The sequence below is a fragment of the Panicum hallii genome, chromosome 4 (genome assembly GCF_002211085.1).
Source record: "Panicum hallii strain FIL2 chromosome 4, PHallii_v3.1, whole genome shotgun sequence".
Taxonomy (NCBI): Eukaryota; Viridiplantae; Streptophyta; class Magnoliopsida; order Poales; family Poaceae; genus Panicum; species Panicum hallii.
This window is the reverse complement of record NC_038045.1, coordinates 5,410,276-5,433,552: the sequence shown is the minus strand read 5'-3', so window position 1 is coordinate 5,433,552 and position 23,277 is coordinate 5,410,276. Positions and strand designations below refer to the sequence as shown.

Here is a 23,277-nt window from a genome sequence, read left to right as displayed (position 1 = left end):
TGAAAAACACATTGCTTCCCCTCATGATTCCCTTATTCAATCCGTTACAACAAAAACGTTCTGTTCGCTGCTTACATGAATTAGAGAGGGATTGAGCTGTTGGACCTGCTTATTCACTGTCGCTAAATTTCATTATTTAGCAAGAGTTTGGAGGTAACAACAGACGAGAACAGCCCCACTTGGATGCTCAATTCAGGAAGCCAAATGTTTTGTAGGATTCAACACAGTCACGGAGGGTTTCCTCTATAGGCCTGAAGGTCCATCCTAGCTTCTGAAGTTTCTCCGAATTGATTACAAAATTCCCTTCCACTTCCACAAAGCTACAAAACATCGAAACACGGAAGTAATAAGTTCCAACCAAGGTCAAGAAAGTGTAAAACTGAAAGAACGAACAATACGAGCAGGAATTTGGTGACATTAGATATAAAATCCAAGCCCCCTAAATTTTGTGCATGCATGCAAGTATTAAATTGATATGAACGTCGTTCTCCAATATCATGTCTAAAGGTGTGGTTACAGAACGAATTGAAGGACTATCATAACATGAAAAAAAACATTGGAATTTTATTGTTTTTGACAAGTCAGCTGCATGTTATCATCCTTCTCTTGTTAGGCTATTGAAGTTACAAGAAGGACGAAACTGTATGCCTACAGGTAGGAGACAACAAAATTATTTCAGAGGAGGCGACTTACTCTTTGGGATAAGGGTAAGTTGGATATAAGTTCTTCAATATGATTATCATATCAGAAACTTTTATTGGATGTGAACTGCAGATGTATCGTCCAGATGCCTCTGGTTTTTCATATGCCAGAAGAAGAGCATCAGTAACGTCGCGAACATCCACAATATTTCTGAGTCTATTTTCAACGGTGTCACGATCCCCTGCAGAAGAAATGTATTTATTTAAAAAAAACACTGAGCATCTAAATTATGTTCTTAAACTGAACAGCTTGATTTTAAATAAATAAAGTACTTTCCAGCTATTGATTAATATGCTTTATGAATAATCAGAAACAAGCAATAGAGAAACCCTGTTGAGTAATACCATTTTAATCATATAACTGAATTTAAACCCTACCTTTCAAATAATTAAGGAGGATTTTACTGCTTGCATTTATTGTAGACTGCATCAAGGGTCCAAGTACCAATGAGGGGCAAATAGTTACAACATCCAGCCCCGTTTTTTCTGCATAAGCAAAGGCCTCACGTTCTGCCAGAGTTTTGGAAAGGTTATACCAATCCTGCAGGGTAATTAAAGAACAACACTTTTTAGGCAAGCCAGAGCAGGAAGTTTCCATTGAGCAAACGCAAGACCATCAATAGTTTCCATGGTTAGTAGAAGGGCATTATAATTATATGATACAACAGCCAACTCAATGTTACTACTGTTTCCTTTTTGGAAGATCAAAGATAAAATAAGGATAGAATGCATGGACAGTAAATTTCAACATGTGGAAATAGCAAACAAGAGGTTCTAAATCATATGGTGCTTAACTGTAAATTAAGACTGCATCACGGAAATAAAGCTGTACTAATCAGTTCAGCCACCAGATTTGCAAAAGAGAACTCGGAAAGCTTAAACTGCCATGAAAGGAGTCAACTATGAAAGGAAAAGATAATTCTTGTTATATTATCTCGATATGACGATATTCGTACATAAATGTTAGCATGAGCAAAGATATTTGCTATACTAAGGATCAAATATATCACCTCATTCTTCCTGCAGTACTCCTCATCTGACCAGCTGTCTTCATCAAAAGCCTTGCCCTTAGGCCAGTTAGGATTATTGGACACAGCTGCAACAGAAGACACCACCACAACTCGACCAACTTTTGCCTCGTAGCAAGCCTTTAACACATTGGCAGTACCTGTGACAGCAGGACCTATGACCTCCACCTGCAAACCAGTTTTATATTACACAAAATGCACAAAAGGGGTAAAGTATCACATTACATGCTTATTTCCATAAATTAACCAAAACTTACATTTATCTACAAAATAACACTGAAAAAACAAAAGAAATGTATGTAACAGATTGCATGAGCATAGGATTAGATAGCTAAGCTAAAATGATGCTGTGCTGAGAAGAAGTGATAAGTCATCATCTTTTGCCATAATTAAGTTTGTAGGGAAACACATATCCCAGAAAGAATGGTCAAGGTATTGCACATTTCACACTTGTTTATAGATATTCAATGAATTAGCATTTTTCCTATAAATGTAGAATTGGTAATTTGAAGGAGTTCTGAAAATTTCCCTGGTTTATCAAACTAGATCTTTAGGAAAATCATGTGTGTCAATTTATATTTCACATATAGCTTGGAGCCTTGCCAGCAATTGCATCAGTTGCAGTCTAGAAACAACCACACTGAACCATCTATAACCGCCTTATTTGACCTCAAAACTTTGGGAATGAAATAGATGTTTTTTGAAAAATTCACCTCGGGGTTGGAGGATCGACCAGAGGGAACAGGGCTAGCTACATGGAAGACACCCTCACAGCCAGCAACTGCTGATGCAACGCTGTTGTAGTCCAACAAATCAGCTTTGAGAAGCTGCAACCTTTCCCCAGCACCGTCCAACGACTTGAGATGAGCATTCTTGCTAGCACCTAGAAAAGAGACAAGCTATAACTTCACATATGTAAAAATAATTCTTGGTCCATGGTAGCAAACCAAAAATCTTGGTCCATCATAACAAAAAAAAAAGACTACTAAAGTATGACCTTCCACTTATTCCTATGATTCCCCCTCACCCTGAGGACAAAATTCTATCCCAAGTTCTCAACGAGGTAGTAACAGATTACATGTTTTTGTATAAAAGATCTGCATCCTAAAAAGGCTTCTTCCAACTCTGAAGAAAATGGGATTACGCATTTCCAATGTGCCCTACTAATCCTCACCAGTTCATTGCAAACATTGAACTCAATCTGGAGGAGATGTGGGCCTGCGAGCCTTACCAGGGTCGCGCACGGTGCCACGGACCACGTACTGGCCCCAGGACAGGAGGAGCTTCACGAGCCACGACGCCACGAAGCCGCCCGCACCGGTCACGCACACCGTCTTCCTCGCCGCCTCCATGCTTATGGGTTGGTAGGTTGCGTTTGGAACTTGGGAAAATTTATTACCGGACACCGTTGTGTCTTTTGAAGGTCTTTGCTAGTAACGCTATAAAATCATGTATATTTGGTGGAGAAATTTCAGAATCTGGGATCAAATACGAGCACCTTTCAGGATTTTGGACCCAATTCACGTGCCTTTCAGAATTTGACCCCCGTCTCACGTATTGTTTCATTTTAGGTGTTTTCCATCTATTTTCTCAATTTTGCCTCTTTTCCCATTTCTTTTTCTTTCCCAGCCCACCTGAAATTCCAACCTTGCCCCTGCCGCTTGGCACCTTATCTCCTCACGATTGAATCAGGCCACCGGCCACCAGGCAGCTCCTCTCTTTCGTCCCTCTCTCCTCTCGCTCGTTCTTGCGCCGCCGCTAGGTTCCTGGGGAGGAACGCAACCAGCAGATGCGGGCGGTCGGAACAGGCTGAACGGACACCATGGATCCCACTGATGTGCCTCCCGGGTAAGGCCTCCCTAATCACTCTCCTGGCCGGGTTCTGTATAGTTTCAGTTTGGTTCGATTTGGGGGGAAGGGCGCATCCGTGAAGAAAAATATCGATTAGGATTGAACTTACTGATCCATGTACTTGTTTTTTTCTTGGTACGCGGTAGGATTGCGGTAGGATTGATCCGGATGCTGCGTTTAGATTGTCGGTCCAGATTTCTCAGTTTAGCAAAGATGGATGATGGTAGCTCTGTTGATGTGCCTCGAAAATGCTATGAATAGATTGTAGACTATCGCTGTTACACCATGTTATCTTTAGAAAAAGACTTGGGGAAGCTCCCAACACCTGTGATATCTGAATTTTTTTTATCGTGAGGGGCAGGGGCAAGATTGGAATTTCAGGTGGGCTGGGAAAGAAAAAGAAAAGGAAAAACAGGCAAAATTGAGAAAATAGATGGAAAACACCTAAACTCAAATAATTCGTGAGATGGGGTCAAATTCTAAAAGGCAGGCGAATTGGGTCCAAATCCTGAAAGGCGCTCGTATATGATCCTAAATTCTGAAATTTCTGTGTTTGGTGGGAGACATTGTACTCACTATTTTATTCAGTTTATTTGGAGATGGAATGACAGGTCTGCCCCTGCTTACCTTATCCCATCGCACGCCGATTCCTCCCGCGAAACCGTTTGCACGCCTTATCCTGCCGCGAACTCCAGGCGGCGGCGCGCTTCGCTTCCCAGTGTGCGGCCTCTCCTGCCTCCTGGTGGCGACCACGCCCAGCTGCGGCTCTTGCCGGAGCGCCGGAGAGTACCGGCGAGTAGCACCGCGCCCCAGCGGAGACCCCTCCTGGCGGCAGCAACAACAGCTCCCACGGTCGAATCGGCTGGAGCTGAACTGGCTCCGACGCCGGCCGCGGCCAGCGACTCAGCGAGCGAGCACCAGTAGAGCCCAGCGCGCGGGGAGACGCGGCTGTGATGCGAACGTGAGGAGCGGTGGCTGGTGGGGGCTGCGCTCCGAGGTAGCTGCTGCCGCTGATGAGTACCACCGGTGCTGCTGTCTCTCCTTTTTCTCTCTCTTCCGATTTCTCTCTCGTTCTCTCTGTCTCTCTCCTCCGCTCTCTCTTCCGTTTTGTGCTGTGCGTGGCAGGGCCTTGCGTTGCGTGGTGCCTCTGCTGCAAGGGCCCGCAGCCACAAGGCACGGGTGCATGTTGTGGTCTCGTGGATATGCTGGCCGGAGGGAGGGGGAGTTGTCCAGATTTAAGTTTTGTGTGATCAAAGTGAAAATATTATTTCATAGGTTATAATGTCAGTCTCTCAGCAAATATACATAGTTCTATAATATCTTCTGGCGAAGATCCTCATTTTTAATGGTCAGAGTAAAAAGTATTTTTTTAATGATATCCGGTTGTAAATTTTCCCAACTCTTTTTTTAAGGTTCCTTGGAACTCTGGTTTGGCAAAGATATGTGATAATCCTGCGTTCTTTTTTTATAGTCCTATTTTTAAAATTAAAGTATTCTTTTTAATAGTTAGTTGATATTTTGAAAAGAGTATAGATGGTTGTTCGATTTCCGTGCAAAGTAATTTTTTCTTGAAAAAGGAATGATGTATGTATATGATAATATCGAAATTGAGAAATCGGTTGATATTTTGAAAATAGTATAGATGGTTGTTCGATTTCCGTGTAAAGTAATTTTTCTTGAAAAAGGAATGATGTATGTATATGATAATATCGAAATTGAGAAATCGGAATGAATAAAATAATAAGCAAGGTCCTTCTTAATATTGTACCAATATAAAATAGAAAATAGAGAGTACGTGGGATGGCTAGATAGAGAAATAAAAGATATTTTTTAACTTAGAAACTCCATGCTACCACCGAACACTGGCGGAGCATTGTAGGGCCATAGAGATCCCCCCCCCCCCTCCCCCCCACCAAACTTTTTGAAGAGAAGAGCAGAGAGCTCTGCAATCCATTCAATATACAAAGTCGTAGTCCGCTCAACACGCAAGTGAAGAGCTGAAAAATATTGCAACCATAGCTGAGCTATGCTGACGCCTTGTTGCCATTGGACGTTATATGAATTTGAACATGATTGATAGATTGCTTCGGTTGCTTCTTATTACTCTTCTAGTTTCAATGGCTAGCGCTAGCGTGCTTTTTCTATCTTGAAGATCACTAAGACAAGATTATGAAACAAGATGAAAGACGAATTTCTTACCAATAGTTTGGTAGTACACATGGAAGGAAAAATAGCAGGAGACTATAGCTATGAAGAAAAGAAGGGAGAACTTTTAACAAGTGCTAGTTATACTGATTACTTATCTTTTTGTGTGTATATATATACTAATATGATAGTATGATACGGTGATAGGTCTCTACTGACAATAGGCTACGGTCACTTGTAGTTTCTTAAGTGTAACATAGTTACCAGTAGTTCATCAATCAAAACTTACTAGAAACGCGCGAGGCTTTGCCGCGTAGGACCCGTATTTCGTGTCGTCAAACTGTAGTTGATACAGATTTTAGTTCATGCACAGAGTAGCAATTATTGTATACTTAGGAATCATGATATGCAGCCTGTTGTTGTAGTTGATGTATATTTTGGACTCTCTATTATCGTGACACTACTATTTAAGTAGGATATTATTTTTGCGTGGGAATGGAACTATCTTTTTTTGTTATATTTAGTGTTTTTGGTTATAGTATTTTTGGTTGTCATTTATTTTAAAAATTTGTTGTGTAGCAAAAGCTTTTGGTTCTGAAATTTTGAGCAATTTTTGTATTTAAAATTTTTTGACGTAAAGATGTTTTGGTGTCTGAATCGTAGGTAGAATGGATGTAGAATGGATCTTACGTAAACATTTATGTGGATAAATTCTAAAAGCATTTTGAATTTAAAATTGTAAAGCTGTATATTTTGAAATCCTGAGCAACTTTTGTATTGAACACTTTTAAATTACTATATAATAAAGCTGTAGATTTTGAAATCCTAAGCAACTTTTGTATTGAACACTTTTTAATTTGAAGACGTTTTGGTGTCCATATTATAGGTACGACGGATCGCATGCAAGCATTTGTGCAAACGAATTGTGAAAGCGTTTTGAATTTTAAAATTTGCTTTATAATGAAGTTGTAGTTTTGGATTTTTGATCAAATTCTATATTGAACAACTTTTGATTTCAACGTGTTTTGGTGTTCAAATTGTAATGTTGCTCGTGTAGAAGCAACAGATGGAATGAGTTGAGGTTTAATTTAATTAAAATCCGTGGGTTTTTCTAAATCATTTCTGAGAGACGACCAGGATGTTGATTTTCTGAAAATTTAAGATTTTCTCTGCAAATTCTCTAAATCGGGAAGGTTGGACCGCGGGTTGATTTTGATAAAAGTTGTTAGTTTTTTGCAAAATTACCTAAGGGAAGAGGCTGGACTGCTGGTTGATTTATCTAAAGTTCGAGAGCTTTTTGCAAAATGACCGGAACTCATAGGATCTGGGCCGTCCGCCAGGCCAATCCGACGACCGGGAACAGCAAGCGACGTGGCCACACTGGCCAGCCTTCTTTTGGTACATGAATCCTATTAAGAGATTTCTATGAAACTTTTATATATATTGATTTAGATTTCTATGAAACTTTTATATATATTGATTTGAAGTTGGTAAATTAGCCCCCTCTATATTTTTGGTTCACGCTCTACCACTGCCACCGAAGAAGGGAACGGCCGAGTCCACTGCCTGGCAACAAGTCCAGAGAGGTCTAGGCGTCGAGTTTAACCTCTGTTTTGGTACTCTTCGTTTCTTTCTTTTTTTTTTTTTTGCAAAACTGGTACTCTCCTTTTCAGATACCCTTCTACCTCTTACCGGAGTAGTTCTACCAACAACTTCTATTTTCAACACAAATTTTTTTTCTAGTTTCAGCAAGGGGTACTCAAAACTTTTGAGGTTGTGAGAATTTCAAATCTCACGAGTTTTGCACGACACAGTTCAATGTCTCTTTATTTGTATTTTTTAAAAGAAAAACAGTCCTCAATCATAATGTGGGAGATGGGATCATTTCATTGAAGTTGAAGCTATAGAAGTCAATTTTGGTGCCTATGATTATAGACAGTATATGTCTGAATTTTTGGGGTTGAAGCAGCAAGATTCAGTAGTATTCCAATGGAGGCTTTTAGGACCAACCTGGAGGCCGGAGCGCGAATATTGACAGGTTATGTGCCAGGCCACGAAATACCTATAGGTCCGGAGTGAATCTAATCCCTGATTTCAACTAGATGGACAGTCTATTCATATGTATAGCAAGCAGTCTGATTATATGTATTAGCAGGAATCACCTATATTCCTGGCAATGATAACATTACAAGTCATAATAGTTGTCAACACCAGGCCTACATACTTGGTCCGGACCATCAAGAATTCAAGATAAAACAGGCTGGAAAATACAGTGCTGAACCTCTTGCTCCCGTATGATTCCATTCTTGAATTTGTCGCAAACAATACCTTCTGTTTCACTGTTTACATTAATCAAGATGTATTATAGTGATGGAGCTGCTTTTTCACTGTTTAGATTATTTAGCATGAGTTTGGAGGTAACAGCAGAGGAAACAATCCCAGTTGGAAGCTCAATTCAGAGCTAGCTGGATGCTCAGTTCAGAAAGCCAAATGCTTTGTAGGATTTGATGCTGTCACGGAGGGTTTCCTCTATAGGCCTGAAGGTCCATCCTAGCTTCTGAAGTTTCTCGAAACTAAAAACTGAGTTCTCTTCCACTTCCACGAAGCTACAAAACATCAAAAACGGAAACAATAAGTTCCAACCGCATCAAGGGAGTGTAAAACTGAAAGGAAGAACAATATGAACAGGAATTCAGTGGTTCACCAAAACATTCAGATTTTAAAATCCAAGCTCACTCAATTTTGTGCATGCATGCAAGTATTAAATCAATATGAAGGACCTGTTTCTACCGTGCCTAATGGTGAAGTTACACAACAAATTAAGGAACTGCCATAACATGAAACAGTGGAATTTTATTGGTTGACAAGTCATCTGCATGTTATCAACGTTCTCTTGTTTGTTATGCCGTTCGTATGTTATAGATGTGCAGATAAAAGAACAGCTATTGGAGTTAAGAGAGGGATGAAACTGTTCGCTTACATGTAGGAGACAACAAATCCATTTCAGAGGAGGAGACTTACTTTTTGGGATAAGGATAAGTTGGATATAAGTTCTTCAATATGTTTATTATATCAGAAACTTTTATTGGAGGTGAACAGCAGATGTATCGTCCAGATGCCTCTGATTTTTCGTATGCCAGAAGAAGAGCATCAGCAACATCGCGAACATCCACAATATTTCTGATTCTATTTTCAATGGCGTCACGATCTCCTGCAGAAGAAATGTATTTACTTCCAAAAGAAAGCACTAAACTGCATTAAGTTGGTAAACTGAACATCTTGATCCTAAGTAGATAAAGTTCCTTCCAGCTATCAATCAATATGCTTTATGAATAATCAGAAATAAGTGATAGACAAACACCGTTGGATAGATTATCATTTTAATTATTTAACTGAATATGAAGAAATAGAAACTAAGATACCATATTATTACACTACCTTTAATATAATTAAGGAGGACTTTACTGCTGGTATTTATTGTAGGCTGCATCAAGGGTCCGAATACCAAAGATGGGCAAATAGTTACAACATCCAGCCCCGTTTTTGCTGCATAAGCAAAAGCCTCACGTTCTGCCAGAGTTTTGGAAAGGTAATACCAATTCTGCAGGATAATCTGATAATGAAAGACTCGATAGGCAAGCCAAAGCAGGAAGTTTATGATGAACCAACACAATGACAGCAATAGTATCTGTGGTTAGTACAACGACATTATATGATACAGCAAGCCAGGTAACTGTTAATGATTTCTTCCCATTTGGAAATGCAATGAGAAAAATAAGGACAGAATGCATGAAATGCAAATTTCAGCATGTGAAAATAGCAAATAAGGGATTCCAAACTATATGGTTGTTAACTGTAAATTAAGGGTGCATCCTGGATATAAAGCTCTACTAATCAGTTGACCCTCCAATTAGGCTAAAAAGTATCTCGGAGAAGTATGTCGATGTATGCACACAAATATCAGCACGAGCAAAGGCATTGCTTTACTAAGGGACAACTGTATCACCTCATTCTTCCTGCAGTACTCCTCATCTGACCAGCATTCTTCATCGAAGGGCTTGCCCTTAGGCCAGTTAGGATTACTGAACACAGCTACAGCTGATGACACCACCACAACTCTCCTAACTTTCGCCTCATAGCAAGCCTTTAACACATTGCTAGTGCCTGTTACAGCAGGATCTATGACGTCTACCTGCAAATCAGTTTTATTACACAAAATGCACAAACGGGGGAAAACTATCACGTTACATGTTTATTTCTTTGAATAAACCAAAACTTACATGTATCTACAAAATAGCACTGAACAAGCAAAAGAAATTTAATATGTAACAGGTTCCATGAGCAATAGGACCAGATAGCTAAAGCTAAAATGGTTCTGCAGAAGTGACAAATCATTATCTTTTGCCATAATTAAGTTTGTAGGGACTAGGGAATCACAGATACCCTAAACAATTAGCATTTGTCCTATAAATTAGAATAGGTAATTTGAATGAATTCTGAAAAATTCCCTTGTTTATCAAACTACTATAGGAAAATTACATATGAGCAACTATACTTCTCAGAGAGGGAAAATTACATATGAGCAACTATACTTCTCAGAGAGCTTGGAGCCTTGCCATGCCAGCAATAGCACCAGTTGCAGTCTAGAAATAACCACACTATACCATCTATAACTGCCTTATTTCACCTCAATTTTTTGTAAAATAAAATAGATGTTCTTGAAAAATTCACCTTAGGGTTGGAGGACCGACCAGAGGGGACGGGGCTAGCTACATGGAAGACACCCTCACAGCTAGCAACTGCTGATACAACGCTGTTGTAGTCCAATAAATCAGCTTTGACAAGCTGCAGCCTTTCTCGAGCACCTTCCAGCGCCTTGAGATGAGCATTCTTGCTAGCACCTAGAACAGTACAGACACAAGCTATATCTTCACATCTATATAACAAATTTCTTGGTTCATGATGGCAAAACAAAAATACTGGTCCATCATAACAAAAGAAAAGGGAGAACTTGATTTGCCTTTGTTTGTCAGGTCCTGAATTTTTTTGGGCCTGCTGCTAGTGAGTGCTCTTTTCCTTTATTTTTCTGTTTATTTCAGGCTTTGTATTTGAACTTTAATTTCTTTTTAGCGCAAAGAAGTGCAGCTCTCCTGATTCTGCATATTCTCAAAAATTTAGAAACATATATAATAGGGAAAATTCCGGTTTACACCCTCGAACTATCACAAAAGTCCGATTTTTGCGATAGTTCGAAGGTGTAAACCGGACTTTTCCCTATATACTAAGCTAGGAGCTTTATGAACTACTTTTTCTTTAGTTGTTTAAGGTTCCATTTCAGTTTCTGGTTAGAAACTGTGTGCAGTATGTTTTACATTACTTTCGATGGAAAGGGAAAAAAACTTTTCTTTTGCATCATTTATTTTGCCATAGCTTCCAATGGCTGAACAGTTCCTACTTCCAATTTAATTGACATTGCACGCAGTTCCTCCAGTATATTCTCGGAGGGGAAACAAAGCAACATGTATCCAAATTTTAAAATTTTAGAACTAACAAATCCTACGGACTAGTAAAGCTGTAATAGATTAATCTTCCACCAGTCCCTATGATTCCCCCTCACCCTGAGGACAAAATTATCTCAAGTTCTCAACGAGGTAGGACCACATAACTTGTTCTATATAAAAAATCTGAATCTGAAAAAAGGCCTCTTCAACTCCCAAGGAAATGCAAAAATCGAATTCTATCCGCACACATCTACCTCGAGTACGCAGGAATCGCCCGCAGGGCAGATGAACGGATGGAGGAGAGGTAGGTCTGCGCGCCTTACCTGGGTCGCGCACGGTGCCGCGCACCGCGTAGTGGCCCCGGGAGAGGAGGAGCTTCACGAGCCACGACGCGATGAATCCGCCCGCGCCGGTCACGCACACGCGCTTCCCCGCCGCCTCCATTGCTCTTGGCTCGGTTGCTCCCTGGCTCCAGTCCCCAGGTGTTGCCACGCTGCTGCAGAAGAAGGTCAACGGCCAAGTTCCAGAGTCCAGAGCTGTCTGGGCGTGGTGTCATCCATTCTGTACCCTTTTTATTTTCCAGTTCCTCTTTTTGGTTGGTGTTAGCAACATTTTTTTTTCTTTTCTTTCTCGATTTCTTGTTGCTGGAGTAGTCCTACCAACCTCTAGCAGTTTTGCATGGATTTAAAATACAATCTAAATGGGGCCCTTGAAAATTTGGGGCTGTTAGGTAAAACTAGACTCTTCTCTATTTTTTTTTATATATGCCGAATGTCCTGATGGCTTATATCCATTATCAGATGAAGTAGTTTTTTAAGCATAAAATTTGAGCCTGATTTATATGCATGAATAATAACTTTCCAGATGTACATCTCCAACTTTCTATTTCCCTTTAAAAGGGAATTCTCATCAGTCATCAAGTAAGACTTGATGGAGGTGAATTATGTCCTTAGGCTTGGAAAGACTCCAAAGAACAAAAAGAACCCTAACCAACATTATCACACTCATGAAGAACTTATCTGTGCTAATACTATAACAGCAAACTTTATCTTCCTGTTTTGCACCACTTGTCTTCTAGATTAATACAATAACATTGATTTTTGCTCCTATGCTCTAAATATTTTTGAAAGTTCATTGGTGTGCCAAATACAAATGGTGTGCACCAGTGCGTGGCATCTCTTGGTCACTCAATATCACCTTTTGCTACGTACGATTCAACTCTGTCGGCCTGTCGCTGAGCATCATCTCTAGTGGATGGTCTTCCAGCCCAGCATCTCTAGCTACTTGGAACTTAACACAAGGTCATTGCTCACTTGCAGGAACCTGCAGTTGGTTTCGAACAAAGGTCACATCGAGACACATGGGATGTAATAATTGTGCTAGCAACACGTGGCATGACCTTGAAGATGACTTGTGGCACACCAGTACAGAATACTTATTAGTCTCAATTTTCCAACCGGAACAGTTAATCCGAAACTAAAGGCCGCCTTTAGCACCGGCCGTAGAAACCAAGACTAAAGGTCTAACTCAAGATCTTCTACCTCGCGTATAGTTTTCTTACCACCCTATCTACACAGCACATGCGACTCTAAATGGCATACTTTTTTTTAACTTACCCGTGAAGAACCCTTTAGTCCCAATTGGTAACCCCAATTGGAGAACTAAATGATTCTTTAATCCCGGTTGGACCCTCCAATCAGGACTAAAAGATGACTTTTAACCCTGGTTGGTGTTACCATCCGGGATAAAAGAGAGAATTTTAGTTCCGGTTAGTGGCTCCAACCAGGCCTAAAGGTCCCTCGCCCCCTAGCTATTGGATTTAAGACTAATGCTTTCATTAGTTCCAGGTTCAACCCCGGTCGGGATTAAAGTGTACTGGTAGCATATTTGTAGCTAGAAGCCATCTCTTTAGCAGGTCTACGATATCACGCTTCATGCACCTCCCTTTGATGGGCATTGCAGATGTATCTTCCAAAGGCCTTCATCAGAGTTTAGTAAGCCAAAAGAATAGCGTCAGCGACATCCCGGATATTCACAAAGCTCTCGAGTTTGCTTTTCACCGCACGATCTCCTATAATGGGAGGGTCACCGGTCACGTTAGGCATTTTCCGACAGTTTTTTTAAGAAACGTTGCAGAAGCACTGCTATGTCATTTAAAAAAGAAGAAGCAGATCTAAGTTCTTACAATAGGGATATTACATAAATAAAGTGCAACTCGAACTCTAGATTTTTCGACAGGTTTGAGATGGATACAGAAAACATAGTCAGAACAATTTAGTTTCAAAGTAGAACGTGATGAATTGGTCTAGGAATTTCTAGCCCAGTGAAAGGCGAGATGAAAAGGGTAACCATTCAAGTAATCAACTACGTCTGAATTTGCTAGCGTTCACTGTAGATTGCAGCCGGGTTGTAATCATCAGGGATGGGCAGATTTTCACAACATCCAGCCTACTTTTTTGTTCGCAAAAATGGAAGTCCCAAGCTCAGGTAGTGTTTTGGCAAGATCGTACCAGTGTTCTTTTTTTTTCATGCTAGACCGTATCATCTGTGCTGGCACAACCGCACCACAAGCACAACGGTTTTGTGCACTTCGCTTCGATATAGATTTCACTAAACGGGCCTTTAGGCTTTAACGCTGCAGTTGGGCCTGACGTGACCTGTGTGTGTGATGGGCTCTTGGGTCCTTTACATTGGGGCAGCCCATCATCAGACGGGGATTCTTTTAATAGACCGTCAGTAGGCTCTGTTTTTGCAAGAGACATCACAGGTGAGAAAAGATTAAAAAAAAATGTAATGCCGACAGCTTTCCTACGATGGAGTCCAGAATCGGACCCGAAATGTTCCTCTAAAAGGTCTTTTTGCTTGGTATTTATAGATAAACACAACATCATTTTACGTGAGCCATATTACCCATCAAAAAGCCGTCGCTCCCGTCAGCAAGTTAATATTCGGTCTTTGTCCCCCAGTGTACCTATTGACTAAACATATTATCATATAACGAGGTGGGTCAGTGCCAAACACAACATGTAACGCGCGCTAAAGAAACTTAGCATGATGATGTTCGAAAAATAAGTGATTGATGGTAATTTTGTGTGGATTACTTTCTTAGCATGATTCCTCTTTTGTGTGGATTACTTTCTTTTTAAAACACTGCATAATTTTTTTTACTTTTAGTGGTAATTTTTTTGCCCAATTTTTGCGAGAATCTAACTCCATTATTGACAAGATTACATCAAATGAACAATAAAAGAACCATTTTTATGCAAGGACCGGAGATTTATGTTTGCAACTTTTTTCGAGATTACGCAGTACAACTCAGATACTCACGACGCATGCAGACTCACTCCTATAAATGCACGCACGCAAACAGTACCTCTATGAGTATCTTCGAATACTGAGCCGGTAAATCCTCGAAATTGATGAAATCACGATAGCCGTTTCACCGTCAACGAGAATGTCGCCTACCACTGAAAGCACAATGCCGTTAAATTTTAGAAAATTGGCTCCCATGGAGAGTCGAACTCAGAACCTCAGGTGCTACTGAGACTCTTGTAACGAGTAGGCTACATGCCTTGCAACTTTAGTCGTGATACTGTGCCATTTTATGGACTTATTCCCCATAAGAGATCTCTTAAAAGATAAATTAAGTGGTGTTGATCCAGAAACCTCAATCATCGTAGCATGTTTTTTCGAAAAATATTTACATAAGTTTGGCTATTAAAGTCTGGTTGCCCGATCATATGTATTCCTAAAACCTTATTTTTGTTCCCTTGTTCAACTTAAAATACCACTAATCTACCTCCACTCACATTTGGACCCATCCAAAACTAGAAATCACCTGCTTCCTTACACACTTGTCCTAATGACCTATCTCTTAAATATTTATTTCAAAGTAGCTTTCGCCAAACTCCATCCAACAATGCTTACATCAGGGCAAGCGCAGTATATCTTGATTGAGTAGGTAACAAGGAGTAGACCAAGACAGTAGACCTTTGTGAGGCTGGATACATGACGAATAGAAAAATGTTTGAACGCGCTAGCAGCAATTGGTCTTCTTGTGTTGGAGAGAGAAAAACGGAGGAGTGAGAAAGATTTAATCATTTTCTATTTTTTACTACCAGGTCACAAGCTTACGACCCGGTAGCTGTTATTACCTGTATTCACAATGCTTACTATAGAGATAGGCCTGCTTTTTTACCCATTACGGATGCCCTCACCGGAAGTCACATCAAACGTTTGCCCTCACCACCTATCCATTCGTCGGACGCGCACTTGTTGCTTGGATTCAGATCAAATCAACCGTACAACAAGGTAAACCTTTCGCCCTGCCGCATGACACAGGAGCACGCTCCCCGAAGCCGCCAGGTGGCCGAATCCAACAGGCCCAGATCATCAAGCCGCCACAGCTCCTCGTCCCCTCCCCTAGTCGGCGCAAAGGGCGCGGCGGCGAGCAGTGAACAAGGATTAGCCTCCCGGCGACGATAAGATTAGCGCCGCTTTCTTTAATAAGGGCGCTCGCTTTCGCCCTGTCGGCTAATGATCCCCTCCGCCTGCGGCCCCCGGCGCCGCGCACATGGGCTCCCACCCCGGGCCACGGCACGGCGCCGCTCCGGGCCAGTATAATACGCCGGCGAGCCGGGACACGTAGGCCGCCCGCCTGCCTGGCCGCGGGGGATTAGCGCTGATGGCGCGCGGGTTTGTCGGCTTCTAATACGGCGAGCGGGCGGTGGCGATCGATCGGGCAAAGCGAGCGATCGAGCGAGCATGTTACTGCTGACCTGCCAGGCGCGAGCTCGGGGGTTTAAAATTGCTGGATCGGGGGAAAAGGGCCGGGCAGGCTGAGCTGGCCGGTGTGGACGGGGGAGGAAAAGGGCGAGCTTGGCGTGGACCGGACCGGAGGTGGAAGACGACGGGACGAACCTGGATCGGCTTCATCAGTTCAAGGTGCTTAGCTTTACATGAGGGGAGAAAGGCATTGCCAGATCCCAGGGGCGATGTGTACACCACCAAACCTGGAGAATATAGCGCCTGGATCACACGCGGCAGCTTTGATTGGGCGGAACCACGGGGTGCCACAACAGTTGGGTTGTACTTGGAATGTTTATCTATGGGCTTTACTAGCTTGGACTGTCCATTTTAGAATGTTGGGTTACTCACCTTGTAATGATGGTTGTCCTTTTGTTTCCAAGAGACTTTATTAAATGCAAATTTTGTTTCTTTTCCTATAGAAGAGATAGAAAACAATTGTGTGTAGAACATATGAAGCAAAAGCATCGCGCTCTATGCACCGAGAAGGTGACTTGCCTCCGATCTGTTTGTGTAAAGAAATATGAGCGTAGAACCAGAAGATGTGCAGTTAAACCGTGAAAGCATGACACACAAGTACGATTATGTCATTGACAAGTCAGTTACTCTTTTACAATCGATTAAATGTTCTTCCTATTGTGTGCAGGTTTTGATTTTGCCTATCCAACTGTAAGGGAGTTGTGTTTTTAATGTGTTGTTGTGTTACATCTTCAAAATCTTACTATTACTAATTGAAGGTTTCTTTGAAGCCTCCACGTGAAGCCACATAGAATTCTAAATGAATACTTTAAAAAAAATAGAGAAATTCTAGATATTCTCATAAAAATTAGAAACATCCGTCCATAAATCCGACAACTCAAATTATAATAATCCTTATATATGTATCTTTTCTAATAAATTATCCACCTCTATTATTATGAAAATAGGCTAAAGTAGCCCCTTAAACATGTATCTAAATTATCCACCTCTGCTATTATAAAAAAAAATCTAAAGGTACCTCCTAATCTTCGTGTAAATTAACCACCTATACTATTATAAAAGTAGTGCAAATAACCCTCTAAATTTGCATATAAATTATCCAATTATATCATTATTAAAAGTTAAAATAACCTCTAAATCTGAATCTAAATTATATAATTATAGCAAAATATTAAAGTGCACGGATATAAAATTCTATACTAATTCTATCATTAATAATATATATTTTATATTATTGCTTATATTAAAATACTACCCACGATATGTGTCACCATGTATTCATGTATGATGGAAGAGATAAGAATATCAATTCATAAATAAATGGTTCAATTAAATATATATCAAACACATATGGAGGTGTGATGTAAAATAAAATCTATTTCAATTAGATAATTGTCGGTGTTTTACCGCTAAGCCCACCAAGGGATACCCCGAGGTGATGAGTTGTAGGTGGGGTGTTGCTGAGATCAGAAACTCGAAGGTGCAAGGAACATAAAGTTTAGATAGGTTCGGGCCACTGAGAGAGTAATACCATACGTTCTGTATGGTGGTTTGTATTGCTTCATGTGATGATCTGTTTGGAGGGGGTCTCTGCCTGCCTTTATATAATCTGGGGGGACAGAGTTATATGAAAATCCTAACCAGACACAAGCTCAGAGCTCAGGAGTTCTACCCAAGTCCTTCTTGGGTAGTTGACTTCTCTTCCGACTAGTTCCACTACGGTATAAGTAGTTGTATCTGACGTAGGGCGTGGCCATATCCCATCCCTTATCCTAGAATATATACGCTATGTGCGCAGTCCCGTGGTCTCGGATCTGACAATAATGATAAATATATATTTTAGAGTATGTGCTAGAATATTTAATAGATAAAAGAGAGCGTGAGATAAATAATTATAATTATTAGCTATAAGTTTTATTTTTATGTTAATTCTAGCTAGTCCGCACAGGAGCACGTGTTAATAGGCTAGTATCGTACAAGAAGGGATCTTGCTTCTTACCACCGGCAGGACGTTGGATGAGGGAAAAGTGGAGGGCTAGAGGGCAGCAACGGGCAAAACTACAGATAATGTGTCGCGATAGAATCAAGATCCGTGATTTGATTCATCCCTGTTTTTTTATTTGGTGAAATAAGCATGTGGGCAAAAACTTTACATTATTCGTACTGCGTAAAACCCTGCCCCAATATGAACTCCAAACAATTGAAGATTGATTGTGCTATACTCATTCTATCACCATCAATTCAATAGAACAGTGTGCTGCCTAGCTAATAGCCCCGGTCCTTAGGGGGGTGTGTGTGTGTACTGCAAGTTGCTGCCGGCGGCTTAAAAATACGGTGTCCGGATCAATGAGTTGACTAAGGGGCACTTGCCCTCGAGCATATAGTACTCAGCAAGATAATCCTATTCTACGACCCATATATTTTTAAACAAACCACGGTTAACTAACAATTTCGCGGTTAACCCTTTGTTTAGCGCCAGCAGGAAGGAAGGGACAGGCCAATCTCGTCAATCAAGCCATCTGTAGCTATCCGAATGGCCACGCGTATTTTATTGCGAAGCTGATACCACGGCACGCAGGTAAATCTCACCCGATCCGCTGTCCTCGATACCTACAAAGCCTTTGTTGGGGACTGTCAAGTGCTACCAGTTGAAGTGTGTGATGCTAAGGTTCACTTGCTACATGAACTGAACTGGACAAGCCTCGTGTAATCCGATTACGATCAGATCCAAATCAACGAATTTCTTTTGCAGTACCGCAGAGGAACCACTTCCGAATATAATTAGGAGTACATTAGTTTTTTCGCTCTTCGTACGTAGATTCTTGATACATTAACAAGGTCGATGCGTAGAGCCGTACCAAACGAATTAGGAGAAAACTTGCGTATGGGATCATGGTTTTCTGTGGACGGTTTCCGCGGCCGGCCTGTAGAGTAACGGGGAGCGGAACGCGGCAGGAAACGGGCGCGGACGCCGGGCAGGGCGGGCGACGACGAGGGAGCGTTACAGACAGATAGGCCGGGGGGGGGGGGGTGGGGTGGGGAGGGGCGCTCGATCTCGCCCTGCACCGCGCGCGACACGTTACCCGGCGCGGAGGACGGTGTCGCGCATCCGCGCCGCGCCTCCTCGCCGCGCTCCACCTGTCCCCGCGCCGTCACGAGGGCGCTCCGCTCCCATGCCTCTCCCTCCCCTGCGCAAGGATACAATACAGCTAGGCAGCGGGCGCAAAGTGCAAGAGGAACAGACGCACCAAACCTGCAAAGCCACTGCGCACCTCTCCCTCTCTCTCTCTCTCGGCTGGTTGCTATCCTATTCTTCTAGTCTAGATCCAAGAAGGGGAGGGAGGCAGGAAGGCAGGAAGGCGTGGAGCTGTAGGAGCACTGTAGAGAGCCAGTGGCGGATTTGGATTCTGGGGGAGGGTACGTGCATGGCCAGCAGCAAGTGGTGGGAGCAGGCGGCACTGGACTTCCCGCCGCCGCAGCACCAGCACCAGCACCAGGCGGTGGCCATGCCGGCGCTGACCGCGGCGCCGGCTCCCGCGGCCGTGACCGCGGCAGCCGGTGCCTCGCCGGAGGGCAAGCAGCAGCAGCAGCAGCAGCCGGGCGCGGCGGGGGCCATCGTGCCGCTGCGGAGGCCGCGGGGCCGGCCGCTGGGGTCCAAGAACAAGCCCAAGCCGCCGGTGATCATCACGCGCGACAGCCCCGACGCGCTCCACTCGCACGTCCTCGAGGTGGCGCCGGGGGCCGACGTGTCCGCGTGCGTCGCCGAGTACGCGCGCCGCCGGGGCCGCGGCGTCTGCGTCCTGGGCGCGTCGGGCGCCGTCGGGGACGTCGCCGTGCGCGGCGCCGCCGTGCCGCTCCGCGGTCGGTTCGAGCTCCTCTCCGTGACCGGGACCGTGCTCCCGCCCCCGGCGCCGCCCGAGGCGTCGGGGCTCGCCGTGCTGCTCTCCGCCGGGCAGGGCCAGGTCGTCGGCGGCTGCGTCGTGGGGCCCCTCGTCGCGGCCGGGCCCGTCACGATCTTCGCTGCCACCTTCGCCAACGCCGTCTACGAGCGCCTCCCGCTCCCCGACGCCCCCGACGTCGACGTCAAGCCCGACCTCTCCACCGCCACCTCGGCGGGGCAAGAAGTACAGCCGCAGCTGCCATTGGCAACCTCCCAGCAGCAACCTCCGGCCATGGGCGCCGGCTACGCCGACCACCGCTCGCCGCCGTACCCGTGGGGAGGCGGCGTGTGAGCAACCGATGCATCCTTCGCGGCGTTCTTGGTTTTCTTGGTCCTAACATTGACTAGGGAACTAGGTTTTGTCAAGGTGATTTCTGGGCTGATACTGCATGCAGCATGCAAGGAATTGATTCATTGGTGCCCTTCTTGGGCTCTTGTAATTTCTTTCTGCTTCGATTTGTGATTTCGTTGTGGGAAAAATTGGAGTGATTTGACCACAAGGAGCCAAACCTTTTGTGAATCGAGCATTAGATCAGCATGGTGCCTGCTGCAAGTATACATCAGGCAGGCCAGCCAAGTGTTTTAATTGTGTGGTTAATTGAAGTGAGTGTTCTTGTTCATTGGAGGCTGGTATCCAGGCAAATCAATGGAACTCCTTTACTACGAGATCACATCTCTTCTCTTTGAATTGGTACTAGCATTGCCTACATGTGATTAATGCTTTAAGTTGCGTCGCTACCCCAATACACTGAATGATTGAATTTCATTTAGGCCTTTTATTTATGCTTCCAGTGAACATTTCTTGTTGACCATTTTTGAAACAAATGCATTCATAAATCGTGACATGTAAGGTTCTCTAAGTTCTTCATTTGGTTTTGCTATTTTTTTGCTACATGTGTATGTACCTTTCCATTTTGCTATGCTCTTTCCCATGCTGCAGTGTAGTCTGTGATTGGTTTTCAAAAATGCATGAACTCCCCTAGCTCAGATCCTAGTTAGCATGCTAGGTTGCTACTACATGCATATATCCCGCAGATATAACATTTTAGGGCCTTTTTAAAAGCAGAATGATTAAGAAACAAAAAAAAAGTACCCTGTAAAAACGGAAACATAGAACAAAATATTTTGAAAAAATGTTAAAGTAGGAAGGTCCATTTAATATAAGAAAACACGGAATGATCAGGATACGTGAACTCGAACTTCATTTAAGAATTTCTCTAGAACCTTGGTTAAATTTAGCTTCCTCTTATCATCATCTTCTCTATTTAGAAAATCTTAAATTTAGCTGCTTTTCTTTTTCTCCCCCACACTTCAGTTTCCCACTTTTATCGTCACATCCTATCTCACTATAAGAATCTCCATCGTTTCCACCAGTTGTATTTTACAAGTAGAAGCCTACAATATTAGTATCTTTGTGATATGGTCAATAGTGTTCTTGGTATAAACTTTTACCTTTTTCAACAGTTTATGGTATATTGCAACAACATGATCCTCACAATCACTGCCCACAGTTTGTAGCTAGTTAATCAAAGTACATTACAAAACGTTGGGCACAAAAACCATGGGGGAGAACCTTGTGAATTCGCAGGGGATAGCTACGCTGGTTACAAACTTACAAATTTACAATTTGTGCAAGCAATTGAATCTCAGCAGTAAACTCCCAAGTGCGCGCTCCCTCTCGATCCCAAGTGTTCTGCTTTGACGGCAAAGCACTACTGCATCGATGTTTTGTAAAGAAGGTACAGGCTGCCATTGAAACTTCCAAAGCGGGCCATCTGCGTACCTGTACTGTACAGTCCACACGCCACTCTTCTCTAGCTTGCACTTTCTCGCTTTTGAAGTCTTTGACACATCAGAGAAGCTGAGAAAAGAGCCGGATCAGCCCCGCTCTACGTACGCTGTCAGTGCCACGGCCCTTTAACCTTTGTCACTGCGACCTGCAACTTTACAGTACAGGTCTCAAAGCGACGGCCAGGGCTGATCGCTCGCTCTACTGGCTGGTGACCACTGCTGATCGATCTAACCACCGGAAAAGCCTAAAGTTTTGGTTGGGTTTTGAGCGATTTGAGAATCGGGAGAGCTTTGGGCCTTTTGGTGAGGAGCGCAAGCAAAAGAAAGATGGCGAATGAAGATGCCGTCTCCGGGTCAAACGAGCTATAGGGAGTTGAGTGTGCTCGCCGGACACGAAAGGTAGCGGCAGCAGTTATGGTGTCTGAATTTGTTTTGCTGTCAGGCTGTCGCTGCTCTGCACTGGTGTGACTGGCTGACTGCGCTGCAGCTGCGCCGCTGGGCTCGGCTCGCCATGCCTGGCAGCCTGGGGCAGTGCACAGCTGGGCTGGAGGTAGCCAGGGCCGGGGGTGGAAAGCTGGAGAAGAGTGTCCATAAGATTTGGTCCGGCAGGGTCCCAGATTGACTGCGAGATTCTGCGGCTTTATCGATCTCTGGTACTCCCAGAGTTCCATTTCCTGTACTCCTGTGCATGGCCATGGCTTCATGGCCATTGCATTGCTTGCTTCAGATTCAGAGTTCAGAGCTCAGAGCAGAGGAGGATCGGTGAGTACAGCGCCATCGTGCCCTACTGCTCTCAGCTCTCCCCTGTGGCTCTGTGCCGGCAGTGACCCTGCCCAGGGCTCCTCTTCTGTTGCGGCTCAGCTCGGATTGCATGTCAGTGCCACGACCACAGCTGTAGGCCAGACCGCCAGAGGAATTGATGGATGCTCCAGCACGACGAGATGCCCGAGGGCTTTGACGACGGGCTTGACCACGGCTTGCCTAGTCGATCGGCATCTGTGCGTGTGCCAGTATGGTAACTCTGCCTGCCTGGCAGCGGTCGACGCATCGGTTCTTCGAGCGTTGACTGCTGCATGCGCGTGTGCGGATTCTCGAGCCAAGCAAGTTGGTGATGGTTGTCGCAGGGTGAAAACGGACGCCGACACGATCGGTGAAGAGGTGACTCGCGGCTCCCTTTCTGAACTTTTGGTTGGTTGGTTGGTGTAGGGGCAGCAATGAAGGATGAAGGTTTTGAGTTTTGACGACATGAATGACCTCTCTTAAATCTACTGTCTGGTAGCTCATCAGTCATCCCCTAATAGCCAAGACTGTCAGCAGTTAGCCGAAGCTGCAACAGTAATTGCACTTGTTCTCTAAAAATAGAAAGTAGTGTCAGTGTGGCACTTGTTGCAGGGGCAGTGACCCGACCCCCACGAGCTTTACCACTCTGCATGGTTCTGTAGAAGCACAGTGCACAGAGACGAACTCAGAAGGATGCAGATTAAAGTGTTAAACAAATAAACAAGTTCCTCATCTGAGGGTGGCCCACTTGATCA

General features: G+C 43.5%; 3 protein-coding genes and 1 long non-coding RNA gene across 7 annotated transcripts; 2 read left to right on the top strand and 2 right to left on the bottom strand.

Moving 5' to 3' along the window:
* LOC112889012 (cinnamoyl-CoA reductase 1-like) lies at positions 1-4,778 on the bottom strand. 3 transcript variants are annotated; one of them, XM_025955468.1, is made up of 7 exons: positions 4,208-4,778; positions 2,961-3,168; positions 2,443-2,612; positions 1,712-1,897; positions 1,080-1,242; positions 694-883; positions 1-320 (listed from the first exon to the last, which is right to left on the bottom strand). In XM_025955468.1, exons 2-7 carry the CDS (start codon positions 3,079-3,081, stop codon positions 188-190), a joined length of 963 nt encoding a protein of 320 aa, XP_025811253.1. In that variant the 5' UTR covers positions 3,082-3,168; positions 4,208-4,778; the 3' UTR covers positions 1-187. The 3 variants fall into 3 exon arrangements, with proteins under 3 accessions (XP_025811253.1, XP_025811255.1, XP_025811254.1); XM_025955470.1 differs by having other exon boundaries at positions 2,961-3,110; XM_025955469.1 differs by having other exon boundaries at positions 2,961-3,082.
* Positions 4,779-4,799: 21 nt separating this feature from the next.
* Positions 4,800-8,119, top strand: LOC112889016. The gene is made up of 2 exons (XR_003227990.1): positions 4,800-7,793; positions 7,881-8,119. It is a non-coding gene; the product is annotated as an uncharacterized LOC112889016 (long non-coding RNA).
* LOC112889014 (cinnamoyl-CoA reductase 1-like) lies at positions 7,846-11,759 on the bottom strand. Of its 2 annotated transcripts, XM_025955471.1 has the most exons (6): positions 11,550-11,759; positions 10,457-10,626; positions 9,732-9,917; positions 9,164-9,326; positions 8,747-8,936; positions 7,846-8,331 (listed from the first exon to the last, which is right to left on the bottom strand). In XM_025955471.1, the coding sequence occupies exons 1-6, from the start codon at positions 11,668-11,670 to the stop codon at positions 8,199-8,201; spliced, it is 963 nt and encodes a 320-aa protein (XP_025811256.1). In that variant the 5' UTR covers positions 11,671-11,759; the 3' UTR covers positions 7,846-8,198. The 2 variants fall into 2 exon arrangements, 1 of the variants encoding a protein (XP_025811256.1); XR_003227989.1 differs by lacking the exon at positions 9,164-9,326 and having other exon boundaries at positions 8,193-8,331.
* A 7,475-nt stretch (positions 11,760-19,234) lies between these two features.
* LOC112889015 (AT-hook motif nuclear-localized protein 27-like) lies at positions 19,235-20,571 on the top strand. Its single transcript, XM_025955472.1, has one exon. It carries the CDS (start codon positions 19,437-19,439, stop codon positions 20,241-20,243), a length of 807 nt encoding a protein of 268 aa, XP_025811257.1. The 5' UTR covers positions 19,235-19,436; the 3' UTR covers positions 20,244-20,571.
* Positions 20,572-23,277: the final 2,706 nt, after the last annotated feature.